At 40.0% G+C, this 20,747-nt stretch overlaps 1 protein-coding gene across 3 annotated transcripts; it reads left to right on the top strand.

Annotated features, from left to right (window-relative positions):
• Positions 1-1,711: 1,711 nt before the first annotated feature.
• On the top strand, positions 1,712-20,199 carry LOC133617848 (GTP-binding protein REM 2-like). Of its 3 annotated transcripts, XM_061978159.2 has the most exons (6): positions 1,764-1,814; positions 1,907-1,967; positions 10,723-11,023; positions 11,089-11,162; positions 16,646-16,823; positions 19,786-20,199. In XM_061978159.2, the coding sequence occupies exons 2-6, from the start codon at positions 1,914-1,916 to the stop codon at positions 20,076-20,078; spliced, it is 900 nt and encodes a 299-aa protein (XP_061834143.2). In that variant the 5' UTR covers positions 1,764-1,814; positions 1,907-1,913; the 3' UTR covers positions 20,079-20,199. The 3 variants fall into 3 exon arrangements, with proteins under 3 accessions (XP_061834142.2, XP_061834143.2, XP_061834141.1); XM_061978158.2 differs by having other exon boundaries at positions 1,712-1,967; XM_061978157.2 differs by lacking the exons at positions 1,764-1,814; positions 1,907-1,967 and having other exon boundaries at positions 10,497-11,023.
• The last annotated feature ends 548 nt before the right edge of the window (positions 20,200-20,747 follow it).

Below are 20,747 nucleotides of genomic sequence, written 5' to 3'. Positions count from 1 at the left end.
ATTACATATCACAATACATATGTTCTCCTCTGCCCGGAGTAATAATTTACTTAATAAACTCTTCTGTTATGTTTTTCAAGTGATGGTGTCACTTGTGTGTGAGTCAAAGCAATATTATGGCAATATTTTAATTTTTTGGCATAAAAATCTTTTTTTTTTTTTTTTTTAAAGCACACAGTAATAATAATTTTTTTAAAAAGGACTCCAGTAGTAATATCATTTGAAATGCAAAGCCTTTTTAATTGGATTGTACAACTTTTTCTTGCCCACGTATTGTGAACATATTTGAAATGGCAATTACAACAATATTATGGCAATATTCTTATTTTTTGTCATAAAAATCCAGATTTGTTTTACCTTCTATTGCATTTTTTTTTAAAAAGCACAAAGTAATAAAACATTTTCTCCAGTAATAATATCATTTAAAATTCAAATCATTTTTAACTGGATTGTACCGTTTTTTCTCGCAATATTCTGACAAAATTTTCATTAAAAAAAATTTTTAACATATTTTTCTTCTCGTAACACTATGATTTTATTTTAATTAATGACACATAAATTACATTATGGTTGCAATTAATTTTTTTCCCGCGACAATATAAATTTAATTTTCTAATATTTTGTAATTTTTTTTAAATTGTCTTACAATTCTTAGTTTTTTAGCTTTATTGTGCTATTACATATCACAATACATATGTTTGCCCGGAGTAATAATTTACTTAATAAACTCTTGTGTTATGTTTTTAAGGTGATGGTGTCACTTGTGTGTGAGTCAAAGCCCACGCATTGTGAACATCTTTTAAATGGCATTTACAGCAATATTATGGCATTATTCTTATTTTTTTGTCATAAAAATCCAGATTTCTTTTACCTACTACTAAATTCTTGTCAAATTATTTTTTGTAATCTTTTTTTTTCTCGTAATACTATGATTTTATTATTTATTTTTTATCATTACATTATGGATGCAATTATTTTTCCCCACGAAAACATTACTTCAGTTTTCTAATATTTTGTCATTTTTGTAAATTGTCTTACAATTCTTAGATTTGTAGCTTTTTTTTTAAATAAAAAAAAGCACAAAGTAATAAAAAAAAAAAAAAAGTCTCCAGTAATAATATAATTTAAAATGCAAAGTTTTTTTAATTTTTCGAGCAATTTTCTGACTAAATTCTCTTAAAATTATTTTTTGTTACTTTTTTTTTCGTATTATTATGATTTTATTCCAATAAATGACACATTAATTATATATAATTTAGTTTTCTAATATATATATTTTTTTAATTGTTTTACAATCCCTAGTTTTTTAGCTTTATTGTGCTATTACATATCACAATACATATGCTCTCCTCTTCCCGGAGTAATAATTTACTTAATAAACTCTTCTGTTACGTTTTTAAAGTGATGGTGTCACTTGAGTGTGAGTCAAAGCCCACGCATTGTTGGACTGCCCCCCTCATTATACGCAGCTAAGCCTTTTACCAAGGATTTGTGTTTGCCGCCCTCTAGCGGCGAGAGCTTTTATTGCCCCACTTACAATATTGGAGAAAAAAATAAACTGAGCTTTTTGACACAGTTAAGCTTTTCTTGTTGTTGTTGTTTTTCCTTGCAAACACGTAAATGAACACTCATCATCGCTGTATTGGGCTATTTATGTTGATTTAATGCAGGGGAATTAGAGATGGTGTGCAAAAAGAGGCGGGCAGGGGAAAGTGAGCGAGATAGAGTTGGAGAGAGAGAGAGAGGTTTTAATGTGAGGAGGAGGCTAACAGGTGAGGAGGGATCGCTGCCTGGCACGCACTCAGGTGATCAACGTGAGTGGGTTGGGTGGAGGATGTAGTGGTCTCTCTTGTCTCCTTCATCTTTCCTCCTCATCCTCATCCTCGGCATCCACGTCGTGTTTCAGTGTGCAGATGCCGGCAGATGTACCCGAAGACGGACTCAAAACTAATGAGGACCCGGTCAAGGTTTGGATCAATTAGTTTATCAATGTGAACGTGATTAATTGATATTATAGCCATAATGTTTGCCATAAAGAAATAATAATGACTGTTAGTTCTACTATCTAATTAAAAGCATCTTTATTGTTTTATATCAACTGTGTGCACAAAGCTGAATAGATATGAATGCTTACTGTGCTTACCCAGCAGGGACAAGATATTGATACAATGTTGATGATAAGTGCATGTCCTTTAAAACTGACTTTGAAACAACGTTGCAAAATAGTTGTGTTTGTAAATGGAGACGACGTTGGTGTCTGACGTTGGATCCACGTTGTTGGTTGGGAAATGACCAAATTTCAATGGTCAAGTCAACGTCACGGCCTGACATTGGATAAACGTTATCAAAAGGCGTGTTGCTTCAACGTTGTATTTGGGTTGTGGAATATTGGTTGGGAAATGACCAAATTTCAATGATCAAATCAACGTCACGTTGTCAAAAGGCGTGTTGTTTCAACGTTGTATTTGTGTTGTGGAATATTGGTTGGGAAATGACCAAATTTCAATGGTCAAATCAACGTCACAGCCTGGCATTTAATGAATGTTGTCAAAAAGCGTGTTGTTTCAACGTTGTATTTGGGTTGTAGAATATTGGTTGGGAAATGACCAAATTTCAATGATCAAATCAACGCCACAGCCTGGAATTTAATGAACGTTGTCAAAAGGCATGTTGTTTCAACGTTGTATTAGAGTTGTAGACAGGGGCCCCGAAAAGGGGGGGAGGGTAAAGGAGACGGATTCTAGGGGCCCATGATGGAGGGGGGCCCAGAGAGGCCCCTAATGATGATGAAATTATAATACAGAAAAAATAATGACACTGTGTTGGGGGCCCTGTAAAGATTCTTTCCATGGGGCCCAAAATCCCTAGCGACGCCCCTGGTTGTAGAATATTGGTTGGGAAATGACCAAATTTCAATGGTCAAATCAACGTCACAGCCTGGCATTGAATGAACGTTGTCAAAAGGCGTGTTGTTTCAACGTTGTATTTGGGTTGTAGAATATTGGTTGGGATTTGACCGAATTTCAATGGTCAAATCAACGTCACAGCCTGACATTGGATAAACGTTGTCAAAAGGCGTGTTGTTTCAACGTTGTATTTCTGACATTGGATAAATGTTGTCAAAAGGCATGTTGTTTCAAAGTTGTATTTGTGTTGTGGAATATTGGTTGGGAAATGACCAAATTTCAATGGTCAAGTCAACGTCACAGCCTGGCATTGAATGAACATTGTCAAAAGGCGTGTTGTTTCAACGTTGTATTTGGGTTGTAGAATATTGGTTGGGATTTGACCAAATTTCAATGGTCAAATCAACGCCACAGCCTGGAATTGAATGAACGTTGTCAAAAGGCGTGTTGTTTCAACGTTGTATTTCTGACATTGGATAAATGTTGTCAAAAGGCATGTTGTTTCAAAGTTGTATTTGTGTTGTGGAATATTGGTTGGGAAATGACCAAATTTCAATGGTCAAGTCAACGTCACAGCCTGGCATTGAATGAACGTTGTCAAAAGGCGTGTTGTTTCAACGTTGTATTTGTGTTGTGGAATATTGGTTGGGAAATGACCAAATTTCAATGGTCAAATCAACGTCACAGCCTGGCATTTAATGAATGTTGTCAAAAAGCGTGTTGTTTCAACGTTGTATTTGGGTTGTAGAATATTGGTTGGGAAATGACCAAATTTCAATGATCAAATCAACGCCACAGCCTGGAGTTTAATGAACGTTGTCAAAAGGCATGTTGTTTCAACGTTGTATTAGAGTTGTAGACAGGGGCCCCGAAAAGGGGGGGAGGGTAAAGGAGACGGATTCTAGGGGCCCATGATGGAGGGGGGCCCAGAGAGGCCCCTAATGATGATGAAATTATAATACAGAAAAAATAATGACACTGTGTTGGGGGCCCTGTAAAGATTCTTTTCATGGGGCCCAAAATCCCTAGCGACGCCCCTGGTTGTAGAATATTGGTTGGGAAACTCCCAAATTTCAATGGTCAAATCAACGTCACAGCCTGGCATTGAATGAACGTTGTCAAAAGGCGTGTTGTTTCAAAGTTGTATTTGTGTTGTTCAATATTGGTTGGGAAATGACCAAATTTCAATGGTCAAATCAACGTCACAGCCTGGCATTGAATGAACGTTGTCAAAAGGCGTGTTGTTTCAACGTTGTATTGAGTTGTAGAATATTGGTTGGGAAATGACCAAATTTCAATGGTCAAGTCAACGTCACAGCCTGGCATTGAATAAACGTTGTCCAAAGGCGTGTTGTTTCAACGTTGTATTTGTGTTGTAGAATATTGGTTGGGAAATGACCAAATTTCAATGATCAAATCAACGTCACAGCCTGGCATTTGAATGAACGTTGTCAAAAGGCGTGTTGTTTCAACGTTGTATTTGGGTTGTAGAATATTGGTTGGGAAATGACCAAATTTCAATGGTCAAATCAACGCCAAAGCCTGGAATTTAATGAACGTTGTCAAAAGGCATGTTGTTTCAACGTTGTATTTGGGTTGTAGAATATTGGTTGGGAAATGACCAAATTTCAATGGTCAAATCAACGTCACAGCCTGGCATTGAATGAACGTTGTCAAAAGGCGTGTTGTTTCAACGTTGTATTTGGGTTGTAGAATATTGGTTGGGAAATGACCAAATTTCAATGATCAAATCAACGCCACAGCCTGGAATTTAATGAACGTTGTCAAAAGGCGTGTTGTTTCAACGTTGTATTTGGGTTGTACAATATTGGTTGGGATTTGACCAAATTGCAATGGTCAAATCAACGTCGCAGCCTGGCATTGAATGAACGTTGTCAAAAGGCGTGTTGTTTCAACGTTGTATTTGGGTTGTAGAATATTGGTTGGGATTTGACCGAATTTCAATGGTCAAATCAACGTCACAGCCTGACATTGGATAAACGTTGTCAAAAGGCGTGTTGTTTCAATGTTGTATTTCTGACATTGGATGAACGTTGTCAAAAGGCGTGTTGTTTCAAAGTTGTATTTGTGTTGTTCAATATTGGTTGGGAAATGACCAAATTTCAATGGTCAAATCAACGTCACAGCCTGGCATTGAATGAACGTTGTCAAAAGGCGTGTTGTTTCAACGTTGTATTGAGTTGTAGAATATTGGTTGGGAAATGACCAAATTTCAATGGTCAAATCAACGTCACAGCCTGGCATTGAATGAACGTTGTCAAAAGGCGTGTTGTTTCAACGTTGTATTTGGGTTGTAGAATATTGGTTGGGAAATGACCAAATTTCAATTAACATATCAACGTCACAGCCTGGCATTGAATGAACGTGGTCAAAAGGCGTGTTGTTTCAACGTTGTATTTGGGTTGTAGAATATTGGTTGGGATTTGACCAAATTTCAATGGTCAAATCAACGTCACAGCCTGACATTGGATAAACGTTGTCAAAAGGCATGTTGTTTCAACGTTGTATTTTTGACATTGGATAAACGTTGTCAAAAGGCGTGTTGTTTCAAAGTTGTATTTGTGTTGTGGAATATTGCTTGGGAAATGACCAAATTTCAATGGTCAAATCAACGTCACAGCCTGGCATTGAATGAACGTTGTCAAAAGGCGTGTTGTTTCAACGTTGTATTTGGGTTGTAGAATATTGGTTGGGAAATGACCAAATTTCAATGATCAAATCAACGCCACAGCCTGGCATTGAATGAACGTGGTCAAAAGGCGTGTTGTTTCAACGTTGTATTTGGGTTGTAGAATATTGGTTGGGATTTGACCAAATTTCAATGGTCAAATCAACGTCACAGCCTGACATTGGATAAACGTTGTCAAAAGGCATGTTGTTTCAACGTTGTATTTGTGTTGTGGAATATTGGTTGGGAAATTACCAAAATTCAATGGTCAAATCAATGTCAGAACCCAACATTGATTACAAGTCGTCAAAAAAAATGTCGTTCCAACGTTAGGTTTGAGTCGCTCAACGTCAGGACCTAATTCAACAAGTTCTCAACGTTGTTTCAATGTCTTGCGCCTGCTGGGTAGTTGTGTTCAAGAGGAAGGGTGTGGCCTCAGAAGTGTGCAAATATTAAACAGTTTCTTCAAAAAGACATTTAAAGATGCCCTAAAATTCAAAAGTGACAACAATATGATTTGCTGAGTGGTATGAGTGGCTGCAGGACAAAAAAAAAAAGGAAGCTACCCACTTTTCTATGGGTTAAACTGTAACGTACAGGATCTAAGCCAGGGGGTGACAAGATTTGCTACCCCAGCCCGTTGCCTATCACTGCTTGCAACGCCAGAGTGAAAGAGAGTTCAGCCCCTTTCGAGAGGAGTTGTTTCAGAGCCCTTGCTGTCCGTCGAAGTGAGTCCGAGGTCCCCACCATAGACGGTGTTAACAGTGCACTGCCTCCCCTCCTAAGGCGGCGGATGGCCATCTGGGAGTTGTTTTCCATGGCTTCCCCGAACTCCTCCTTTGTCCAAGTTTTTGCCTCTGCGACCGCCAAAGCCGTCCGCCACTTGGCCTGTCGGTACCTGTCCGCTCCTTCGGGGTCCCATGACCCAAAAGGACCCGATAGGACTCCTTCTTCAGTTTGACGGCATCTCTCACCACTGGTGTCCACCAGCGGGTTCTGGGATTACCGCCATGACAGGCACCGACCACCTTGTGGCCGCATCTCCGATCGGCCGCCTTGACAATAGAGGTACAGAACATGGTCCACTCGGACTCAGTGTCCAGCGCCTCCCTCGTGACATGTTCGAAGTTCTTCAGGAGGTGGAAATTCAAACTCTCTCTGACGGGAGACACTGCCTGACGTTCCCAGCAGACTCTCCCTGTGCGTTTGGGCCTGCCAGGTTTGACCAGCATTCTCCCCCATCGTCGAAGCCAACTCACCACCAATGGTGATCGGTCAAAAGCCCCGCCCCTCTCTTCACTCGATTGTCCAAAACATGAGACTGCGATGACACAACCACAAAGTCAATCATCGAACTGCGGCCTACGGTGTCCTGGTGCCAAGTGGACAACCTTATTTTTGAACATGGATAATCTGTGACAATCCCACTATGTCTTCCTTTTTTTATCCCACACTTCTCTTTTGTAAAGTAAATCTGTACAGCAGATATAGATCATTCACATCAACAATATGATTATATGAGTGGATGGACAGGACAAAAACAAAAAAAAAGAAGCTACCCACTTTTCTATGGGTTAAACTCAAACGTACAGGATCTGAGCCGGGGGGAAAGAAGAATTGCTACCCCAGCCCGTTGCCTATCACTGCTTGCAACGCCAGAGTGAAAGAGTGTTCAGCCCCTCTGATAGGACTTGTTTCAGAGCCCTGCTGTCCGTCGAAGTGAGTCCGAATAGATATGACCGGAACTTTTCCACCTCGCGCACCCACTCAGGCTCCTTCCCTACAGCGAGGTGGCGTTCTATGTCCTAAGAGCTAGCTTCTGTAGCCGAGGATCGGACCGCCAGGAGCCCGGCCTCCAGTTTCCGCCCATCTCACAATCCACCCGAACTCTATGTCCCCTCCTATGATTGGTGAGCCCATTGAGAGGGGACCCACGTTGCCTCTTCGGGGATAGACCAGGCCACCAGGCGCTCGCCATTGAGCCCCACCTCCGAGCTTGCCTCCAGAGGGATCCTCGGTGACCTTCACCCGGGAGGGAATTCTGAGTCCTTGTCTTTTATTTTTCATAGCTGCTCTTTGTCTGGTCTCTCACGTAGGACTCGTTTGTCTTGGAAGACCCTACCAGGGGGCATAGAAGCCACCACAAAATGCAGCTCCTATGATCATTGAGATACACAAACTCCTCCACCACGACAAGGTGGCAGCTCAGAGAGGATTAGATTTTAAATAGATTCAGGCGGGTGGCAGTTAAACCAATTCGGAAATATATATACATAGTTAAATGTTACCCACATACGAAAAACGAGCAGGCACCTGCTGCATATGCCACAACAGAAGAAAAAAAAAAAAGAGATGGACACTTTTACGGAGCGGAGAAGGGACGCTTCGCCGGGGTCCGGGACCGAGGCCCCTTCCCCCGAGAGGGCCCCACCAGGAGCCGTAGCTGAGGCGATCCGCGAGAAGGGCCCGACGCACGTCCAGGGTCACCACCGCGCCCACCGCACCGACACCCCGCCTCGTCCGCCTTCGCCGCGGCCGGCGTCACGCGCAGCAGGTAAGCAGCTTACCTGCCCGCCACCCCCGTGGCCGGGGGCTCGTAACAGGGGTCACTCCGCGCGCTCCGCCCGCGCAGCTTACCTGCCCGCCACCCCTGTTGCCGGGGGCGCGTAACAGGGGTCACTCCGCGCGCAGTGCGCTCACGAAAGGGGTGGGGCTCACCCTGGTTGATATAGACAGCAGGACGGTGGCCATGGAAGTCGGAACCCGCTAAGGAGTGTGTAACAACCCACCTGCCGAATCAACTAGCCCTGAAAATGGATGGCGCTGGTGCGTCGGGCACATACCCGGCCGTCGCCGGCAGCGAGACGCGCTTGGAGGTGCGCTCAGCGCGGCTCCCATATGATTGCGCACTGGTGTGCGTCTGGGTCGTGACAGCGTGGCACGCGAATGTATGTGCTGCATTGGATCAGTCTCCTTTCTTTAACAGGCAAAAGCTTTATAACCTCACTAATGCCTTGCATCGTCTATATTAGATATATAACAACGGGCGGGTGCGGGCGGGTGCGGTTCTGATCAAATGTTAGATCGGGTGGATGGCGGATGGTTGACGACTTTCTGATGCGGTTGCGGATGAAATAATTGCCTATCCGCGCATCTCTAGAGGATACATTCTAATTAGCAGAGGTGGGACCAAGTCATTGTTTTGCAAGTCACAAGTAAGTCTCAAGTCTTTGCCCTCAAGTCCGAGTCAAGTCCCGAGTCAAGACAGGCAAGCCCCGAGTCAAGTCCAAAGTCAAGACTGGAAAGTCTCAAGTCAAGTCCTAAGTCCTGCATTTTGAGTTTCGAGTCCTTTCAAGTCCTTTTAACCACAGACTAATATATTAACACAGATTGTGTATGCTTTTCAAACGCTGTATTTATGTATTAAAACAAGTGCATTTTAAATTGCAGGAAAGAAAATTGTGCTGACATTGCACTTCATAATAGCACTATTAACCAGTCATTTTAAACATTAACTCATTCCTTTACAGAACAAACACACTGAAAAATAAAGTGCAAATGTACTTATTTGTACAAAAGTGTTAACATTGAAAAAACATGACATATACGTGAACATAACAAAAAAGTTGTACTTTTTATATGTCAGGGCCCTATGCTGCATTGCATTTGCAAAAGACCAAATTAGCCAAGAGTCTGTCAGTCATTTGTGCACGATGGGGGCGTAGTATGATGCCACCATGGCTGAAAACTCGCTCCACTGGAGCACTGGAGGCAGGCACTGCCAAGACTCTCATGGCCACTCGTAACAGTGAAGGAAGAGTCTTCATGTTCAATGCCCAGAACAAAAGGGGGGAGAGAGTTTTTTTGGGTTGGTGCACTACTTGTAAGTGTATCTTGTGTTTTTTATGTTGATTTAATTAAAAAAAGAAAAAATATATATATATATATATTTCTTGTGCGGCCCGATACCAATCGATCCATGGACCAGTAGCGGGCCGCGGCCCGGTGGTTGGGGACCACTGAGGTAAACAACCAACAGTATGTCAGAAAGCTAGCTAAAATGGTACACATATTCATAATATAGTATACATTTTAACTGACCTTTATTTTACTATTTTTGTCTTTTTTTAGGTGGCTAAAATACGCGGTGCTGCTGACTGCCGTCTAACGTTACGTGTGATATATTGACTAACCCTGCTTAAAAAAAATCACTGAACAAAAAGTATGAATAAGGTAGTGAACTGCAACAGATTCCCGTGTTTGCAATAACGTTATAACGTTAGCAGTGAGTTTACAGCCTCACTGATTTAACTACACAGCAAATAAAAGTCACGTTACTTAGCCAATAAACGTTATCTTACATTCAAAGCTTACCGTTCTTTGTGCAACTTCAAATGCCGGACGAAGTTGGAAGTTGTTTCCTCTCCATCAGTAATTTGCGAACCGCATGTGTTGCATATTGCAAACCGTTTTGTGTTGACCACCTCGTAATTTTTATACCCAAACGAAATTATTTTAGGTATCATTTTTTGTTCACTGGCGTGTGGTTTGGACATGTCTTCTTCGTTGGTTGTCCTGCAATTTGATTGGATGAATGCTGTGTGATGAAAACAAAGTAGATCTAATTTGATTGGCTGTTGTACTGACAGCACACCAGCTGACACACGCAACGCTGATAGACAAGTACACAATGAAAAATACGGAGCGCTCCCGAATAACTTTTTCATCTTTGGGTTTTGGGGAAAGTAGCAAGTCATGTCAAGTCATGTCAATTCAAAAGGCTCAAGTCCAAGTGAAGTCACAAGTCATTGATGTTAAAGTCTAAGTCGAGTTGCAAGTCTTTTTACATTTTGTCAAGTCGAGTCTAAAGTCATCAAATTCATGACTCGAGTCTGACTCGAGTCCAAGTCATGTGACTCGAGTCCACACCTCTGCTAATTAGCATTAACGCTATACAGACACGCAAAAATGTTGTGTTTCCATGAGGAGGGCTTACTAAAGCTAGTCTATATTCTCTAAAAACTTCACTCTTGAGATATGAGCGATGAAAAATGGCTGTTCAGTTTTGAGTTACATTGTTTGGTCCTACCTTACCCTCATGAACGGCAATGTTCACATCTGCTCCAGTGTGACACCATGACCCTGTCCAGCACGCCGACCGTTCGCAGGGGAAGCACCCCGCTGCCAATCAAGCACCAGCTCAGACGGGAAGAGGCCGTCCATGATGACTGCGATTGGTCATTGGATAGCGCCGGGCCGTCCGCTTCCCCCATCCTCTTCAGCCCCGCCATGGATGATGCGGAACCAGAGGGTAGGCCCTATGGCCCCTTGAGAATCGCTTTACTGGGGCAGAATGGCGTGGGGAAGTCATCCCTGGCCTTCGCCCTGGCAGGGGACGTGGACAGGACGGCGTCGGTGGATTCAGACGGTACGTTATTATCCAGCTTTTTTGTGTGCTATAGCAAGGCTGATCGTTTTTGTCTTTGTCCTCAGGGGAAGGTCTCATGCACACTGTCACCGTGGATGATGAGGAGAGCACCATCGTTATCTACGACAGCTGGAGACATGTGAGACATTCGCGACACTAGAATCTCTGGATAGTCAATTGCCACCAAAGTGGTCAATTTGGGAAAATCTGTTTTTTCTTTAGGGGTACCAGCAGTAGCAAGAAGAATGATGATAACTAAAATAAATAGATTCACATCCAAAACGCCATTCTTACTTGTCCCGATTAAAAAAAACCTCATAATAATTTTAAAAGTTGTATTTTTGTACAAGAATCAGTCTTTAAAATTATGCTTTATGCTATCTCTAAGCAACCAGAAAGAGCTTGTCTAACCTATAATTTGTTTCTAAAAAGTTTCATTATATTTATATCACACCAAACGAGATGAGGCAATTCCAGAAGGAATTGCATGTGAATGCTCCAATGCTGAAGTTGAACTGAAATGCTGACAGAATGTAGTATGTAAGTGTTAGTTTGAAAGTCCAGGTTGAGTGGAATGTGTTGATGTGGGAATGGTTTGAATAGGTTGAAAAATGTTGGAATTGTGCAACTTGGAAAAATGTCCCAGTAATTTCAAATGGGAACTTCCTGGAAATTTGGCAATTTCGGGAAAAACTGGATTTTTAAAAAATGGTTAGGAGCATGAATGTCCTGTATGAGCTGAATTGGTTGGTGTTGGAATCGTTTAAATTGGTCAAGAAATGTTGAAGTAGTAACAGCTTTTTAATTGAGAAATGGTATTATGGAATTTCGGGGAAAAAATTGAATTTTTCTAATTCTGAAACCAACTTGTTTTTTTTGTCCTGACTAAGAGGAATGTTTTGACAGTTTGAATCGGTTGAAAAATGTGGGAATTGTGGAAGTTTGAAAAATGGCCAATTCATTTTGAATGGGGAAAATGTCCCAAAAAACTGGGAATTCTAGGAAATCTGGGAATTTTTTTTTAGAATTATTGAAGGAGAGCACATAATTCCTGAACAGGCTGAATATTTTGAAGTTGGAACGGTTTAAGTCGGATGAAAAATGTGGGAGTTGTGGAACTTTGAAAAATGTCCCATTCTTTTCAATGGGAATTTCATGAAAATTTGGGAATTTTTTGAAGGTGTTGGAATTTTTCAAATCGGTCGAGAAATGTTGATGTAGTAACATTTTTAATTGAGAAATGGTATTACGGAATTCCTGGAATTTCGGAAAAAAATTGAATTTTTCCAGTTTTTTGTCCTGATTAAAAGGAATGATTTGACAGTGGAATGGTTGAAGTGGATTGAAAAATGTGGAAGGAGTAGTCGACAGAAAAAAGGGTGAAAAAAGGTTTTGAAAAAACGGGAATTCGGGGAATTCCTGGAATTTTCTGGAACTTGGAAAAATTATACTTTGAATGTACAGGATGAGTGGAATATATTGAAGGTGGAATGGTTTGAATCGATTGAAAAATGTGGAAGTGGTGGAAGCTTGAAAAACGGCCAATTCATTTTGAATGGGAAAAATGTCGCGGAAAACATGGAATTCTGGGAAACTGGGAATTTTGGGAATTTTTCAAGGGAAAACCCTCGATTCTCAAATAGGCTGAACAGTTTGAAGTTGGAACGGTTTGAATCGGATGAAATATGTGCAAGATAGAGCGCGCCAAAATCTGGAGAAGAAGAAGAATAAATAGATGAATTTTGGTGTAGAAAACCATATGTGTGAATGCTTTGGAGCATTCACACAATAATACATTGTGAGAATCAGTTTGAATCACGAATTGTGTTGACTCGAGAAAGAGATTCTGTATTGAATCGTCGCCCCAGGAATCGGAATTGAATCAAATATCGGTGCCCAAAGATTCACACCCCTGGTACTTTGTAGTTTATCATTAGGGGTGCGACTCTTTGGGCACAAAACGAGTTGATTCGATTTCAATTCCTGGGGTAAAAATTCGATTCAGAATTGATTCTCAATTCAACATGATTCTTAATTCAAACCAGGGGTGTCAAACGTACGGCCCGAGGGCCGGATTAGGTTAGGTTTTATCCGGCCCGCGGGATGAGTTTGCTAAGTATAAAAATGTACCTGAAATTTTTGAATGAAAGGAACAGCTGTTCTAAATGTGTCCACTAGATGTCGCAATAGCAATTCTTTGTATCTTTTGCTACATATGTACAAAATAAACCACATGATGATAGTACATCAGTCGAGGAAAATGATCAAACTACATAAATAACATGCTGTAATTTGATTTTGATATACTTTTTTTATCTTGATAGAAAATGGATGGATGGATGGAGTTGACTGATGAACATTATCACATAATTTAATAAAATAATATGAATAACGACAAATAAAGAGAGAATACTATTAACCGCAACATGTAAGTGTAAAAAAAAAAAAAAAACATTATGAGTTGTACAATTTCAGAATGTGCTTGTTCTATTTTTAAACAATCTGAAGTTGTCTTTATTTTTAAGTTATCGTGCCGTGATTTTACCAGTCCGGCCCATTTGGGAGTAGATTTTTTCTCCATGTGGCCCCCATCTAAAATGAGGGTGACACCCCTAAATTTAAACCAATTCTTACAGTGTATTATTTGGTATAATAATTATAATGAAACGTGTTTAAAACAGGTCAAATGTTTGAAAAGCTCCTACTTGTTGCAAGGATATAGCCTAAAAATGTCTCTTTAAAAATTGATTCTTACAAAAAATTAAAAAAAATTAAATTTAAAATTAAGCAGCAATTTCGAATTGGGATGAATAGGATTGGCGATTTGGATGTGAATCGATTTTTTACTTTATTTTTTAGTAATAGCACCTTGTAGAATAATGACTAGAGTGCACTACTTGGCTGCAACCAGCAGAGGCGCTGTTGAGTCATCCATCCTCTATTCCAGTGTTTTTCAACCTTTTTTGAGCCAAGGCACAAATCCAGAGTCACACCAACAGCAGAAATCATTTAAAAAAAAAACTCAGTTGACAGTAAAAAGTCGTCGTCGCAATTGTTGGTTATGACTTTAAACCATAACCAAGCATGCATCAATATAGCTCTTGTCTCAAAGTAGGTGTACTGTCACCACCTGTCACATCACACCCTGACTTATTTGGAGTTTTTTTTGCTGTTTTCTTGTGTGTAGTGTTTTAGTTCTTGTCTTGCGCTCCTATTTTGATGGCTTTTTCTCTTTTTTTGGTATTTCCCTGTAGCAGTTTCATGTCTTCCTTTGAGCGATATTTCCCGCATCTACTTTGTTTTAGCAATCAAGAATATGTCAGTTGTTTTTATCCTTCTTCATGGGGACATTGTTGATTGTCATGTCAAGTTCGGATGTACTTTGTGGATGCCATCTTTGCTCCACAGTAAGTCTTTGCTGTCGTCCAGCATTCTGTTTTTGTTTACTTTGTAGCCAGTTCAGTTTTAGTTTTGTTCTGCATAGCCTTCCCTAAGCTTCAATGCCTTTTCTTAGGGGAACTCACCTTTTGTTTATTTTTGGTTTAAGCATTAGACACCTTTTTACCTGCACACTGCCTCCCGCTGTTACCGACATCTACAAAGCAATCAGCTACTGGCTGCCACCTACTGAAATGGAAGAGTATTACATGGTTACTCTGCCGAGCTCTAGACATCACCGACACTCAACAACAACACATCATTTGCAGACTATAATTACCGTATTTTTCGGACTATAAGTCGCAGTTTTTTTCATAGTTTGGCCGGGGGTGAGACTTATACTCAGGAGCGACTTATGTGTGAAATTATTAACACATTACCGTAAAATATCAAATAATATTATTTAGCTCATTCACGTAAGAGACTAGACGTATAAGATTTCATGGGATTTAGCGATTAGGAGTGACAGATTGTTTGGTAAACGTATAGCATGTTCTATATGTTATAGTTATTTCAATGACTCTTACCATAATATGTTACGTTAACATACCAGGCTCGTTCTCAGTTGATTATTTATGCCTCATATAACGTACACTTATTCAGCCTGTTGTTCACTATTCTTTATTCATTAGGGAGCGAGTCCCTTTGGGACAGAGGACCCTATTATATTTCTAGCGTTTTATTATTATCATTCTTTGAGCTGTAATTTGACCCCCTTAACATGCTTCAAAACTCACCAAATTGGACACACACATCAGGATTGGCGAAAATTGCGATTTAATCAAAAAACCAAACCCCAAAACTCAAAATTGCGCTCTAGCGCCCCTTAGGAAGGAAACACAGACAAAACTGCCTCTAACTCCCAGTAGGAATGTCATAGAGACATGAAACAAAAACCTCTATGTAGGTCTCACTTAGACCTATATTTCACTATATATACACTGACAACCCCCAGCAAAAATCAACAGGAAGTTTGCAATTCCCCCTTCAAAACAAAAGTTGAGTAAAAACAGTCACCTTTTTTCAAACATTATCTCCTCTGAGCGCGTTTGTCGTGTCGGCTTCAAATTAGCACAGGAGAGAGATTGAACCCTTTTGATTAAAAGTTGATGAAATAGTTTTAATTTTAAATTGCCTTTCAAATGTCTATTCTTGGTGTTGGGTTTTATCAAATAAATTTCCCCCAAAAATGCGACTTATACTCCAGTGCGACTTATATATGTTTTTTTCCTTTCTTTATTATGCATTTTCGGCCGGTGCGACTTATACTCCGAAGCGACTTATACTCCGAAAAATACGGTACTGATTTGCAAAAAAAATATTTTTAACCCAAATAGGTGAAATGAGATCATTTCCCACGGCACACCAGACTGTATCTCACGGCACACAGTACTTGAAAAACACTGCTCTATATATCTATTTTCTACCAGTGTGCATACGAACGATTGTGAAGAACTTAAATACAAATAGACGATACAAGTAGCATATTAGTACGCGAGCACATCATTGCTACATTTTTATGGCGATGCAATAGAAAAAGAAAAAAGAAAAACGTTGACTTTTTTAATTTTCTTGTAATCAGACCATATTTTCGGTATATTAGATGGAATCTAAAGATAAAGATTCCATCTAATTAACCGAGAATATGGTCTGATTACAAGAAAATGTAAAAAAGTATATGAATAAGAAGACATAATGAACCTTTTTGAGCAAAAAGAAAAACCATCGTCAAGCTCCCAGATGTCGTGACGACCAGGAGAGACTGAATGTGCTCATTACCGCTTTGTTTTGCACCTTCTCCTCTTTCCCCTAAGGCACTATTCAGAGGTGTGTGTTTGCGTGTGAATGTGTGTGTGTTACCCACACATGTGTAAAATGAATGCATGAATGTGTCCAACTCCTGTGGGAGTGTGGCGACACAAACAGACATCACAGTTGTTGTTCTTATTGTGGGATTTGTTCCCTCAAAGTACAAATGTTGTCTTCAAGAATCATTTTTTTGTTAGTTTGTTTGGGTCACGCATTTGTCGGGCAATAGTTTTGGCGGGTAAAAATGCTGCTCGTTATTTGGGCCGAGTGTCACAGTGATCACCCCCATCCACCAGGTGAAGCTGCAACTAAAAGGAGGTTGCAGTGTAAGTCAAATAAGTCATTGTGGTTATTCTAAGCATTTTGTGTTTTCAGGACCTTTCGGCGCTGCAGTGCGAGGTGTGCGTCCTGGTGTTCTCGGTGACTGACAGGCGAAGCTTCCACCGCACGGCCCAGCTCCGCCTCCTCCTGCGAGAGACTCAGCCCCAGACCCCCATCATCCTGGTGGGCAACAAGAGCGACCTGGTCCGCTCCCGTGAGGTGACATCTCAAGGTACAGACTGACATTATGGCACATACAGGCAGTTTTATCAGAACATTAATGTAAAAAAAAAAATCATGTTGTACAAGGCTTTGTAAAAACGATTTTGTATTTTTTATTATTTTTTTTAACATTGTTAATGTCATTATTTTTTGTTACGTATGTTTTCTATCATCAGCTTCGCTTTGTTATGACAACCGGGAAAATCTGATCAGGCTTAAAGGCCATCCTGAGGGTAAAAAAGGAACATTATGAGAAAAAAGGCGGAATGTTACCAAAACATAATTATATTCAAAAATGTTTTTTTTAAATATCCACCATTAGAGTTTTTTCTGCACTAACAAAACTTATCTCATGTTGCAATTGTTGTTTCTTTAAATTACAATTTTACTCTTGCAGCAATATTTCAAGATTTTTTCTCAAAAAAAAGATCTCTTTTTCATCATAAAATACATTTTTCATAACAATGTTACGTTTTACTCTTAATTTTCGCACAAAATACAACACATTTCCTCCCATTAATTAAAAAGAAAAAAGTATACTTTTCTTTTGCTAACACAAAAGTTTTGCAAAAGAATCAGCTATTTTTTTCATTTAATTTAACTTTTTACCTCTTAACATTGCATCCCTCTTTTAATAAAAAATGTAACTTTTTCTCTTTGTATTATAAAATGTCACTTTTTTTTTCTTGACATTACATTATTTTTCTCATAAAAAAAAAAATTCTCCTTTTATATTACATTTTTTTCTTGTAAAATTTTAATTTTTTATCTTTGTATTATAAAAATTACACTTTTTTTCTCTTGATATGATATATTTTATATTACAATTTGTCTTGTAAAATTTTACCATTTTGTCATAAATATTTTACTTTCTTCTTAAAATTACATATTTTTCTCAAAAAAAATTATTCCAATATTACAATTCAGTCTTGTATATTATTAACTACATTTATTTTAAATTTAATATTTATTCACAAAAAAATCCTTTTAATTTTGCAACGTTTTTTCCTCACAAAAAATACTTTTTCTCTTTATATCTTTCTTGTAAAAATAGTATTGTATTTTTTTTTCGAATACAAATTTTACTTTTTCACTTAATATTACACCTTTTTTCTAATAATAGTTGCGACTTTATTGTTGCACACTTTCAACTTGCTTTTGCAAAATTCAAACTTTTTTTAATTTTTAAATTCAAATCAAGTTTTCCTAAAAAAATGTGTACTTTTTTTTCCACGTTTTAAGAGTGGCTCTAAAAACCCTTTGTACAAAACCCAAAACCAGTGAAGTTGGCACGTTGTGTAATTCGTAAATAAAAACAGAATACAATGATTTTCAAATCCTTTTCAACTTATATTCAATTGAATAGACTGCAAAGACAAGATATTAATGTTCAAACTGAGAAACTTATTTTTGTTTTTGTTAATAATCATTAACTTAGAATTTAATGGCAGCAACATAGTGCAAAAAGATGGCACAGGAGCATTTTACCACTGTGTTACATGGCCTTTCCTTTTAACAACACCCAGTAAACGTTTGGGAACTGAGGGGACCAATTTTTGAAGCTTTTCAGGTGGAATTCTTTCCCATTCTTGCTTGATGTACAGTTTAAGTTGTTCAACAGTCCGGGGTCTCCGTTGTGGTATTTTAGGCTTCATAGTGCACCACACATTTTCAGTGGGAGACAGGTCTGGACTACAGGCAGGACAGTCTAGTACCCACACTCTTTTACTATGAAGGCACGCTGTTGTAACACGTGGCTTGGCATTCTATTGCTGAAATAAGCAGGGGCGTCCATGATAACGTTGCTTGGATGGCAACATAAAATCTGTATGTACCTTTCAGCATTAATGGTGCCTTCACAGATGTGTAAGTTACCCATGCCTTGGGCACTAATACACCAACATACCATCACAGATGCTGGCTTTTCAACTTTGCGCCTATAACAATCCGGATGGTTCTTTTCCTCTTTGTTTCAGAGGACACGACGTCCACAGTTTCCAAAAACAATTTGAAATGTGGACTCGTCAGACCACAGAACACTTTTACACTTTGCATCAGTCCATCTTAGATGAGTTCGGGCCCAGCGAAGCCGGCGGCGTTTCTGGGTGTTGTTGATAAATGGCTTTCGCTTTGCATCGTAGAGTTTTAACTTGCACTTACAGATGTATCGACAAACTGTAGTTGCTGACAGTGGTTTTCTGAAGTGTTCCTGAGCTAATGTGGTGATATCCTTTACACACTGATGTCACTTTTTGAGGGATCGAAAGTCACTGGCATTCAATGATAAGTGCAGTGATTTCTCCAGATTCTCTGAACCTTTTGGTGATGTTACGGACCGTAGATGGTGAAATCCCTAAATTCCTTGCTATAGCTCGTTGAGAAATGTTGTTCTTAAACTGCTGGACAATTTGCTCACGCATTTGTTCACCATAATGGAAGCTGCTTTTATACCCAATCATGGCACCCACCTGTTCCCAATTAGCCTGTTCACCTGTGGGATGTTCCAAATAAGTGTCAGATGAGCATTCCTCAACTTGCACAGTCTTTTTTGCCACTTGTGCCAGCTTTTTTTAAACATGTTGCAGGCATCAAATTCCAAATGAGCTAACATTTGCAAAAAATAACAACGTTTTCCAGTTGGAACGTTAAGTATCTTGTCTTTGCAGTCTATTCAATTGAATATAAGTTGAAAAGGATTTGCAAATCATTGTATTCTGTTTTTATTTACTATTTACACAACATGCCAACGTCACTGGTTTTGGGGTTTGTAAATAGAATCAATGATTTGCTTCATTTGTGTGTCAGTTGTTCACTACAATCTAATGCACATTACCGCCACTTACAGGACCGGAGTGGAACAGCACCTGTGACCGTTGTTATTTTGTTTTAACCTCCGGCACATGAGGCTAACATCACCAAATATGTCTCCCTGCTGGTTAAAACCCCAATCCCGTGTCTGCGTCGTCCCACAGAGGCCATGTCGAGCGCCGCCCTCTTCAACTGTCTCTACCTGGAGATTTCGGCCTCTCTGGACCACCGCACCCAGGAGCTCCTGGAGTGCGTCGTGCGGTTAGCGCGGGGCCAGCCTCCGTGGGCCCCGGGGACCAGCCCGGAGGACATGAGCGGAGGAGGCCAGCGGGAGAGCATCACCTCGCGGGCCAAGCGCTTCCTGTCCAGCCTGGTTCCTCGGTACCAGCGCGAGCGCGACGTGGGCCGGATCCTGAGGCAGAAGTCCCGCTCCTGTCACGACTTGGGCGCGCTGTGACGTCATCGGCAGCCCGGATGTACGGTTAGGACATGATTGTAATTCCTATGGTGTGAATATGACGTGTAAATAAACATCAGTAGTGCTACTTGGTGTCAATAAAACGTTTTTGTTTTGTCAACCTCGTCCATCGTCTCACTTACAGCGGGCGGGATGTACTCGTGTTGACTCATTATAGTGAGGAAGACCTGGCTGGTGACTCATGCTGTTGTGGTCTCCATGGCGATAGCGAGCGGGGAAACACTGCGTGGTGTGTCGAAGGATTAAAAAAAGAAATAGCAGCATCAGTGAGTAAGGCGAAGGAGAAGAAGGCTCAAAAGGTGGATGATTACACGTTGAGATGTAGTTAATGGGTGGATGGGATGTAGTTGCCATGTTACGGTCGTCAGGGAGCTCGAGCCGGGAACATGGCGGCCATTGTTGTTGTTGTTGTTGGAGTGACGTCACGTGGTCTGACTTCCTCTGCTGCAGGTGAGGAAGGTTGTGCGCACGCACACACTGAACCGAACACTTTGCAGATTTTTCCTGCCGTTTTACGCCCACCGTGATTTGGAACATCAAAGGTTGTTTATTTTTATTTTTTTATTTTTTTTTCAAATATAATTTTTATTTTTTGGATTTTATAAACCTTTATTTATAAATTGCAACATTTACAAACAATTGAGAAAT

The sequence above is a fragment of the Nerophis lumbriciformis genome, linkage group LG18 (assembly GCF_033978685.3).
Source record: "Nerophis lumbriciformis linkage group LG18, RoL_Nlum_v2.1, whole genome shotgun sequence".
Classification (NCBI taxonomy): domain Eukaryota; kingdom Metazoa; phylum Chordata; class Actinopteri; order Syngnathiformes; family Syngnathidae; genus Nerophis; species Nerophis lumbriciformis.
This window is presented reverse-complemented; position numbering and strand designations above follow the sequence as displayed.